We start from the raw sequence: 11,161 nt of genomic DNA, 5'->3' as shown, positions 1-11,161 counted from the left end.
AAAAATTATGGAGTTGTGTGGAGGTAAGTAAGACACTTAAACATGTATTTAAGTGCAATCAAAATTAGAATTTTATAACGTTATATTTTTTGACTACTTAGTTAACTTACAAAGTGGATGAAAGAAGTAAGACAAACGTGTTATCTTCAATTTGTTCAAAATGGAGGACATTCAAGAAAGAACTTACCAAGTACATACGTGAAAACAAGTCCAATCCTGAGATCATATCAAACCCACCAGCAATTTATGGATTCATTGAACAAAGACATTGGGACTCATTTCTTGTAAGGCGACTATCAGAAGAGTTTGAGGTAAAAATAATCAAACTTTAGTTATTTAAAATGTCAGTATTAAATGCTAGACCCATCAAACTTCGTATAGTTCTGTAATAACAGTGACATGCCCCTTGTAATCTTGTAAGTTTTATGTTTTATTTTATGACTTATTCACCTAAAAAAAATATTAAATGCTATACAATTGGATTAATTTTGTGTGTAACATTTTCAAAGATTTTGAGCCAGGTTCAGAAATGGAGACGAAGTCAAAATAAGTATAACCATAGAATTAGTCAAAAGGGCTATGCTCGCTTTCAAGAAGACTATGTAAGTGGTTATAAATTTTATTATTTAATAACAATTTTGATATCATTATTTTGAAAAATTGATTTATGTTTAATTGATAGAAACGTATGACCGGATCTACCGAAGATTTGGACAGAAGCGTTCTATGGAAAAAGTCTCATCAAAATAAAAATGGAGAATATGATGACAAGACAATTATGGAACAAGCTGCGATAATTGTAAGATATTTGTGTGTACTGATTGCATTTATTTTATATTATCTTTACTGTTCATCTTTCTTATATAGTAATGTAATATTGTAGGATGAGTTGACCAAATAAAAAAGTGATGGGAGTTTAAAGGTTGAAGGATGCAATGACATTCTTACTATGGCATTGGGTACTCCTGAATCTTCTAGTCAAGTAAAGGGTGTAGGAAATTCTGTCACACCTAGCACCTACTTTCACTTGCCTAGACGTGGGAATCAGTCACATTGGGAGAAGAAGTGTAATGATCTTGAGGCAGTGGTGGTACAATTACAAGCTAGGCTTAGTGTAGTGGAACAACAAATACCATATACACCAGAATCTGAACATGTTAGTTCAAACATCTTGAGAAGTGGTTATGAAGGAAATTTTCAGCCATATTTTCTCTTAACAGAAAACAGAATGAGAACTAAGGATGACATTCCACCCAAGCTCTTACCCAAAAGATTATAAAGGTGTGTAGCATTTAGAACACCTAAAGTTATTATATTTTCTAATACTGTTAGTAATTTTATTAGTGATTTTGTTGTTATCTGTGTGTTTGTTATAGAGCAAATGTTCAAACACATTGAAAAGTGGTGGTAGAGGCAATTTTCAGCATGATTCTTTATTAGCAGAAAATATGGTGAGAACTAAGGACGACATTCCACCTCAAGATCCTAAACAAAATAAGAGAAAGGTGTGTAGTTTTTATCTATTGATGTTATAATTTCTAATATCGTTAGTGATATTATTAGAAGTTACATTTTTAACTTTGTGTTATAGGGCAAACCATGTAAACTCACGATAGGTTCCATTGAAAATATTGTTGCTCATGGTACGGTGTATGAGAGAATTGAACACAATGAAGCCATTCATACGGTGCCATTAGGAGAATCCAATGTACATGTGTCTATTGAAGTTGTTATTCAAAAAGATGCCCCTCTTCCTATACCTATCCCAGATGAGATGCTTATTGTTGGAGAAGCAGTGGGATTTTTTGTTGCTTGGCCCAAAAATCTTGTATTGGTCGGTGATAAGGTAAAATATTCAAACTTAGAAACTTTATTACAATTTCTTAAAGTTAAAGTTGACTTATATTTGTTTATTTTGAAAATTTTAAACTTAGGGAGCTTCAATTAATGTTGAATGTGAAAAATATCAAGAGTCCATTCAATCTTTTGTTTCATTAGTTGAGCATATCAAGTATGATGAAGCCATAGACATTCCACTAGAGAAAGACATATTTGGGGGAGTAGATCAATATCTAACTTCAAAGAGTAGACATGGAGTACATATGTCATGTAAAAGAATTATCTGTTACATGTATCATGTTGTACATAAGGTAAGGAAAATTTGCTACATCAATAGTTATTTCTGCAGATTTTATGAATTACAAATTTAATTAAAATTTGTTTATTTTATTAGTCATCTCCATCAAGTGTTGAAGGCTTCCAATTGGAGGAAACAATTTGTATTTGTTAACCCTTGTGTTGTTAGTGGAAAAACTATGGCTGGGGAAAAATCAAAATCAGTGTTGCTTGCAAGAAGATTAGAGGAGGCTATGCTAGAACAATTGATCTTAATTCCTTATAATATTGGGTAATTATCTAAAACTATTTATTTCATGTGTTCAAATGATAATAAACTTATTAAGCTTATACTTGTGACTTGTTCAATTATAGGTACCATTGGATATTGTTAGTCATTGATCTTGACATTGATGATTGAGTACTTACTTGATCCGATTAATTCTAAAATAAACACAAGCTTTGAAATTGTAATAAACAAGTAAGTTTGGCTAGTTCGTACAGTTTTAAGTAATTTGAGTTACTCTAAAAATATTTTGACATTTGGAATTTCTTTTGTAAAGTGCTTTGAAAATTTATGAAACTACCCAAAGGAGGAGGAGGACCAGTCCAGTTTGGAAAGTAGTTCAGGTAATCAATATCATTTTCTCTAATTTTATCATACTTATATTTATGCTAATGATTGTTCAGCTTGATCATAACACTTTATATATAGTTTCTAATAATAATGAAAATGTTTTTATGTAGTCCCCGCAACAACCTACAAACGTGGAATGTGGGTTTTATGTAATGCGGTATATGAAAGACCTCATTAGAGATCAAAGCATCCTAAGAAAAGAAAATGTGAGATAAATTCTAAACTTTTATTACTATTATATTCATGATACTTGTACATCTTCTTCATTATCTAATTGTTTGTAAATAACCTCTTACAGTTCAATGGAAAAAAGACTTACACGGAAACCAAACTTGATGAAGTGCGAGTTGAATGGATTAATTCCATACTAAAGAATATAAGTTGAAATCCAATGTAAGTATGATATAACTTTCGTTCTTTAAATTACTAATCAACAATTTCTTTAGTTGGTAAAGAATATATAATCACTTCAAGATTTCATTTTAGATTTGTTGATTCTATGTGTATTTCGTTTTATGACTCTAAAATATCTGCTCATACATTGAAGATTTTCATTTTGGATTTATTGATTCTATGTATATGTCATATTTATATATGGTAATCCAAACAGTTTACATTAGTAACAATCAAAGTTGTTATTCCTTTTCTATTGATGCAGGAGATGAAGAGTCAGTGTGATGAGAAAATGTTTGATTTTGTCTTTTGTAAGTCTCTACAAAAATATTAAGTTTATTCATATGCTTCTAGCGGTTTCTGAATTAATTTGTGTTTTTATTTTTCAGGTCAAAAATTTCTTGGAGAAATGCAAAATATGGTCAAAGAATTCAACAACTTAGTTTTTTCAAGTTTTTATTTTTATTTTTTAATATATGTAAGCACAGTTAAAATTTTTTTAGTAATTCCTTTGTATATACTTTTTGAACATTTAATTTTCATTTATGAAATATATGACGTTATTCCATTCAATATATGGTTGTGATTCAAAATATAGTATATAGTGTGTATGAAATTCTTCAAATGCATATAACATGTGATCTTATCTGATTATTAATCATGTGTTTTATTAAATATTAATCACACTTAAAATTTGTGATCTAAATGTTTATTATCACAAGTTTTATTAGTTATTAATCACACTTAAAATATGTGATCTAAATGTTATTAATCACACTTAAAAGATGTGATCTAAATATTTTTAATCACACTCCCAAAGATCACACTTGAATAAAACTAAAAAGGTGTGATTAAATAACATACATCACACAAAAAAAGTGTGATCTTTATCTGTTTTTGTAGTAGTGCATGTTTAAGGGAAAAGACGAGAAGCAAGACATATTCAATAGTACGAAACCAAAAAACCCGTATCTAGATTACAACAAGGGTCAAGTCAAAACTAGAATCGCTATAACCTTCCCCCTTTTAGGAATTTCATCCCTGAAATTTCTAATCAAGTTGCACAGTTATGTTTAAACCAAACACAATAATGATAGATAACCAATTCCAATGCCATGACCCACTCCTCGGTCATCCATTTTCATCAACTTGATACACAAGTCCCAATATTAAAGTAAAATCCACATTTTTCAAAACACTTGTAATGTTTACATTAAATTCGTGTTTCCAAAACATGCACAACATATTCAATGTTCTCATATATCCATAACATATACAATGTTTTCATATTTTGTTAACATAACAAAATTCCATTACATGCTTAAACATCAACAAATAAGTCCAGATATTTCTCACAGACTTCCAACTCGCATTCCCAAGTTGCTTTCTCAATCCCGTGATGTTTCCATAATACTTTCACCAAGGGAATCTGTGATAACCCTGTTCCGTACTATGCTAATTGGTCCTTATAGCGACCCCGGTCTTTTCTCTTTAAATTATTGTATCCAGACTTAGGTTCCGTGGATCCTGTCATTACTTATTGGTTGTTGTTGTCCTTTAATCTCTTTGTATTTGAAGTATAGGTTGTGTTGGGCGGGTCTGTTACAGGTTGGTTGATTTTAGATGCCAATAGGTAATGCCCAGATTTTGGCCTTCACGCTCGAGCGGAAGTTTTAACGCTCGATCGGTCCCTTCGTTGTTGCTTCTCCGCTCGAGCGGGAATTTTGACGCTCGAGCGTGATTTTACATCTCCCTGTTTTTTTGCTCTGCAGTTCTTCCGCTCGAGCGGTAGTTTTTACGCTCGAGCGTGATCCCTTGTTTTTGCTCCTCCGCTCGAGCGGGGAGTTTGACGCTCGAGCGGGTGCCAGCGCCTGCAAAACTTCTGGAAGGGTGCAATCGACGCTCGAGCGGCTTTCTTCACGCTCGAGCATGATTCTGTGTCTTACGCTCGAGCGGGGCTTTCTACGCTCGAGCGTAGATTCGAGTATATCAGTCCGTGATTTCACTTTTTGGATCACTTTTTGACCTACTTTTCCTTCATAACTTTTTAAAAAAAACCGCCCCTGGAGTGTTTTTGTCTCTCTCTCTCCCTCTACACACCTTCTCTCTTACGATTGATCTACTTAGAGTGAGTTTCTACCTTAGATCCTTTATTAAAAAGTTAGAGTGAGTTGAGGGCTTCGTTTTAATCTGAGAAACTTGGGATTTGGAGCACGTTGGTCTTTGGTCTTCATCTCCATCTTCTCCATACGGGTTATTTTCTTCAAGGTAGGGATCTTCCTACTCCATTTTATATGCTTTGTTCTAAGTTTGGTATTTTGATAGGTTGGGGACACTTTGAAAATTTTGGGAAAAAAACCCTAGTTGAATTGCTAAATTGATTTGAGTAATTAATTTAAGGAAATTGGGGAATATGGTTAAATCCATGAAATTGGGGAATTTATTGATTAAATGGTGTAGTTGGATAATATAAATCACTCGCCTATTGAATTGTTGGTATATTTATTTTTTTTGAGTCTGTTTTGGGCTATCGGTGGAGGATAGTCGTGCTTGTTGTAGACGTTGCATGCGGATTAGGGAAAATTGAAACTAATCAATTTGTTAAGTCATAAATTTAGACTATTGAATTAATACAGAAATTACATGTATTGATTGAGCATTGCATATGCATATTGTTTGGGAGGAGATAGGGGATGTACTCCACGGTTTAGGGGAAGATAGGGGATGGACCTCTAAACCGGATTTTTGTTTGGGAGGAGATAGGGGATGGACTCCATTAGCACCATTTTTATGTGTGCTTATTATATTGAAGTGTTTTTACATGATTATTGATACAGCACTAAAATGTGTATCAAATGGGAAGTATGAAGTGTTTTGATAGGAGCATGAGTCTCATTTGTTTTGTTGATATTGGAAGTAATGTGAATATGATATATAATTCACTGTTGTAAGTTTGGCCAGGTTCTGAGCCATGTTGATAATAATGGAAAGTGAAATGTGTCTTAGACATTAGTGTCATGAGACTGTTTAATGATAAAATTGATTATCTTGGTTAACCATCTATTGAATGCTATAGCTTTATTCAATGCTTATATTTGGTTTAGTATTTTTCTACTGGGCTGTGGCTCACCCTTTATGGGAACATCATTTTCAGGTTCAGGTGATAAGCTACCTCCACGGACTTAGTCTGGAAGGATTTGATGTTTGGGATTTTGAAGACTTGTCTTTAGTTATTTGTTTTATTTTGTTATTTTTGAGATTTCATGTAAACATTCAAGCCTAGAGCTTAACTTGTAAATGAGTTAGTACTCATCCTTGTTGTGTCCAAGTGTTAGCTTGGAAAGATGTAAGCCCTTAGGGCATTTATTTTGATGTTGCAGGATGTTACATGTGATGTCTTTCAATAAGAATACTCTGATGAATAACTCAAATGATTCGTTTTCTTTTATAAATCCATGTTAATGTTATGGTTATTATGGGTTTATTTTGAGGGCGTTACAACTTGGTATCAGAGCGTACCGGGTTCGAATACTTTGGGTACGTGGGAAGTGATTAGTATCACAATGGGTTCGTCTCGCTTGATAGAGACTTAGATGTACTGTTATGTGCTTATATGATAGCATGTTTATGTGATTATGTGGGTATGGAACGTAGTTTCTAGGATGTTAATTGGACCCTTGAGTTTCTAGTAGTCTTGTTGGAAAGGCACTTGATCAATGCTGTTTCCAACCGGAACTATGGTAACGCTTCGGGACTATTATTATCCAGGAATGAAATTCGTAGGTGCTTATGTGATTATGTGCTTACGTGGAATGAATTATTTTTGTCCAATGCATTAGGACGCGAGTGTTTAGTTTCGGCACATTTATTAATGTGCTAACGTCTTTGTTTGTTTCCTTTATTAGGATGTCAGGACGAGGACGAGGACGAGGACGCGGTAGGCGTGGTAGGCCGGGTAGGCAGGAGGTACCGGTGCCAGAGGAGATTCCGGCAGTTCATGAGGGAATTGGCCAGGCCAATGTGGCCGAGCCAGTAGGCCAGCAGGCTATGGGCGCTTTAGCCCGAGAGATAGCAGGGGCATTCAGGGAGTCAGTAGGCATTCTTAGGGCTGAGAATCAAGCCCAGGTTGTTGTTGCGGATGCAGGACCTTCCTTTCTGAAGAGGGAGTTCTTCCGGTCTAATCCGGATGAATTTGTGGGTGATCCTAAAGAGCCGCTTAAGGCAGATGAATGGCTCGAACAGACAACGAAGACGTTTGAGATGCTTGGCATCGAAGACGAGGGGTTGAAGGTGACCTTGGCATCATTCCAGTTGAAGGGGGATGCGGGTCAGTGGTGGAAGTTCACTAAGGGGCGTATAGGAGGTACATGGGAGGCTTTTGTGAATGCTTTCCAGGAGAAGTTCTTAACTCCAGCAGTTAGGGAGAAGCTGAGAGACCAGTTCTGCCAGCTTAAGCAGTCGAGTTCTTCAGTGGCCGAGTTTGAGGCTGCATTTACTAGTTTGTCCAGGTTTGCACCTGAATTGGTGGCGTCTGAGGAACGCCGTTGTATTGAGTTTGAGAGGAAGTTGAGGCGTGGCCTCAAGCTGAGAGTTGGGGGAACTATGATTCGGGATTATGGGCGTTTGGTTGATGCTACAGCCCACATGGAAATCATGATGCAGGAGGAGGAGGAAGGACAGAAGGGCTCCAAGAGGAGTCAGGATGGTCAGAGTGATGGTAGGAGACAGAAGGGTTTTAATCCCCAACAGTCTCAGAGTAGCTTTTCTAGATCGACTTTTCCTGTGCCGAGTGCTAGTTCGGGGAAAGGCAGTCAAGGAGACATTACCTGCTTCAAGTGTGGCCAGCTGGGCCACAAGTCTCCAGTTTGTCCTCAGAGGGGAGGAGTGCAGAGAGCAGCATCATCTTCGGCTCGATCTCAGAGCCAGAGTCAGGGTAGAGGCCAGCCACTCTCGTGTTATCAGTGCGGTCAGCCAGGGCATATGAAGAGGTATTGCCCGCAGTTGGGTGGCACACCTGGTGCATCTGGTTTGAGGCAGATTCAGGGTCAACAGCCAGCTCAGTCGGGTCAGGCCTCGAGGGCCAATCAGGGGACTTCATCGTCTCAGTCGGTGCAGCAATCTTATGCTCCTAGGGGTGAGCAGGTTGATCAGAGGTCATCTGGGCGCGTGTATGCTGTTACCGCACAGGATCTTGTACCGGCTCCATCTGTTGTGAGAGGTACTTTCTTGTTTTGCAACTCGGTTGCTAATGTTTTGATTGATACAAGTGCATCTCATTCCTTTGTGTCTGCTGCATTTGCATCTGTTTTGGAGTTGGAGTTAGCACAGTTAGCATCTCCTATTTGTGTAGTGTCGCCTCTTGGGGGTGAATTGATTTTGAAACACGGTGTTAGGGGTTGTGATATAGAGGTTGATTACCATAGAATCCCATTTTCCTTTGTAGTTATGCCTATGAGAGGTTTCGATGTTATTTTGGGTATGGACTGGTTATCGTCATACCGGGCAGTTATTGATTGCTACCGCCAGAGAGTCACTTGTTGTACCGTGAATGGTGAGTGTTTTCATTTTCTGGGGGACCGTGTTGGTAGTGTTTTGCCACCGGGGTATGTTCCGCGAGGACGGAGTGAGCTTAGTGGTCTACTTGCTAACCTTTCGATTAGTGAGGACGGTGAGACTCAGATTGTGTTGCCAAGGGTGGTGTGTGAGTACTCGGACGTTTTTCCTGAGGATCTTGTTGGTTTGCCACCGCATCGAGAGATTGAATTCTCTATTGACTTAGTGCCCGGCACGGCACCGATTTCTATGGCACCTTATCGTTTTGCCCCAGCTGAGTTAGTTGAGTTGACGATCCAACTCCAGGAGTTGCTAGATAAAGGCTTTATACGTCCTAGTGTTTCGCCTTGGGGAGCACCGGCCCTCTTTGTTAAAAAGAAAGGTGGTGCTTTGAGACTTTGTATAGATTACCGGAAATTGAATCGGGCTACGGTTAAGAATAAGTACCCTATGCCCCGTATAGATGATCTGTTCGATCAGTTGAAAGGTTCCCGTTGTTTCTCGAAGATAGACTTGAGATCAGGTTATCATCAGTTGAGAGTCAGGGAGGAGGATATTCCAAAGACGGCATTCCGTACGCGGTATGGCCACTATGAGTTTTTGGTGATGCCATTTGGGCTCACCAATGCACCGGCAGTATTTATGGATTTGATGAACCGAATATTCCGGGAATTTCTAGATCGTTTTGTAGTCGTCTTCGTGGACGACATCCTTATCTATTCACCTTCAGAGGAAGAGCACGAGGAACACTTGAGGGTGGTGCTTGATTTACTTAGAGCCCATCAGCTTTATGCTAAGTTTGGGAAGTGTGAGTTCTGGCTAGAGGAGGTGAAGTTCTTAGGCCATGTAATTTCTAGGGAAGGGGTGTCTGTTGATACATCCAAGACAGAGGCAGTGCAAGATTGGGTACAGCCTAAGAGTGTGTTTGAGATCCGCAGTTTTCTGGGATTAGCTGGGTATTATCGCCGGTTTGTAAGAGATTTCTCCAGATTAGCTTCGCCTTTGACTAGATTGACTCGGAAGGGAGTCAAATTTGTTTGGAGTGAGACTTGTGAAAAGTCGTTCCAGGAGTTGAAAGTTAGACTGACCACTGCTCCAGTATTGATTATTCCGGAGAGAGGGTTGGGTTATGCAGTCTATTGTGACGCCTCACGAGAGGGTCTTGGTTGTGTGTTGATGCAAGAGGGGAAAGTGGTTGCCTATGGCTCACGTCAGTTAAAAGTTCACGAGAAGAATTACCCTACGCATGATTTAGAGTTAGCAGCTGTGATATTTGCCTTGAAGATTTGGAGACATTATCTTTACGGTGAGAGGTTCGAGGTATTCTCGGATCATAAGAGTCTGAAATATCTGTTCACACAGAAAGACTTGAACTTGAGGCAGAGGAGGTGGATGGAATTTATTGAGGATTATGACTTTGAATTGCATTATCATCCGGGAAAGGCCAATGTGGTGGCCGACGCCCTTAGCAGGAAACCTGTTGGTGACATAGCTAGTATAGCCATCCGAGAGTGGGACATGTTAGGTGCACTTGGAGAGTTTGATTTGCTTCTGGGCGAATCCATTGAGGCTGCGGCCTTGTTTTCTGTTGTTGCGCAGCCTACACTTGTGACTCGAGTGTTAGAGGCTCAGAGGGGCGACCTTGAGGTAGAATCCCTCCGTGAGAAGATTTCTGGTGGGAAGGTTGAGAAAGGTTTGACGGTGTATTCCGACCTGAGTGTGAGATACCGAGACCGTCTGTTTGTGCCGGAGTCTCATCGAGAGGAGGTACTCCGAGAGTTTCATCATTCACGCCTTGCGGTGCATCCGGGAGGTACTAAGATGTATCGGGATTTGGGTCGCCAGTTTTGGTGGCGGGGTATGAAGAGAGATGTGGCAGCTTTCGTGTCTAAGTGCCTTACTTGTCAGCAAATGAAGGCCGAACATCAAAGGCCAGCGGGTTTGTTGCAACCCTTGCCTATTGCCGAGTGGAAGTGGGAGCATGTCACTATGGACTTCGTTGTAGGTCTTCCGAGGACTCAGCGGGGCAGTGATGCTATTTGGGTGGTTGTAGACCGGTTGACTAAGTCGGCGCACTTCATTCCTATGCGCGTTAGAGATTCAGTAGATCATCTTGCCGACTTGTATATTCGGGACATAGTGAGGTTGCACGGGATTCCAGTGACGATCGTCTCCGATAGGGACCCTCGTTTTACTGCCAGATTATGGCAGAGCTTGCAGAGCGCCTTAGGTACTAAGTTGACTTTTAGCACAGCATATCATCCTCAGACTGATGGGCAGTCCGAGCGTACTATTCAGATCCTTGAAGATATGCTTCGGGGTTGTGTTCTTGACTTTAGCGGGTCATGGGAGAGGCACTTGCCATTAGTGGAGTTTGCCTACAACAACAGCTTCCAGTCTAGTATCGGTATGGCACCGTTTGAGGCCTTATACGGCCGACCGTGTAGGTCTCCTGTTTGTTGG

The 11,161-nt window shown here is 39.1% G+C and overlaps 1 protein-coding gene across 1 annotated transcript; it reads left to right on the top strand.

Moving 5' to 3' along the window:
• The first annotated feature begins 1,232 nt into the window (after window positions 1–1,232).
• On the top strand, window positions 1,233–2,536 carry LOC145800324 (uncharacterized). The gene is made up of 6 exons (XM_082889981.1): window positions 1,233–1,281; window positions 1,377–1,505; window positions 1,592–1,846; window positions 1,935–2,131; window positions 2,234–2,407; window positions 2,491–2,536. Exons 2-6 carry the CDS (start codon window positions 1,449–1,451, stop codon window positions 2,534–2,536), a joined length of 729 nt encoding a protein of 242 aa, XP_082746107.1. The 5' UTR covers window positions 1,233–1,281; window positions 1,377–1,448.
• Window positions 2,537–11,161: the final 8,625 nt, after the last annotated feature.

Source organism: Camellia sinensis, chromosome 10 (assembly GCF_055761805.1).
Source record: "Camellia sinensis isolate YWXY chromosome 10, ASM5576180v1, whole genome shotgun sequence".
NCBI lineage: Eukaryota > Viridiplantae > Streptophyta > Magnoliopsida > Ericales > Theaceae > Camellia > Camellia sinensis.
Note: the sequence above shows the minus strand (reverse complement) of the source record. Positions and strands in the feature narration are given on the sequence as shown.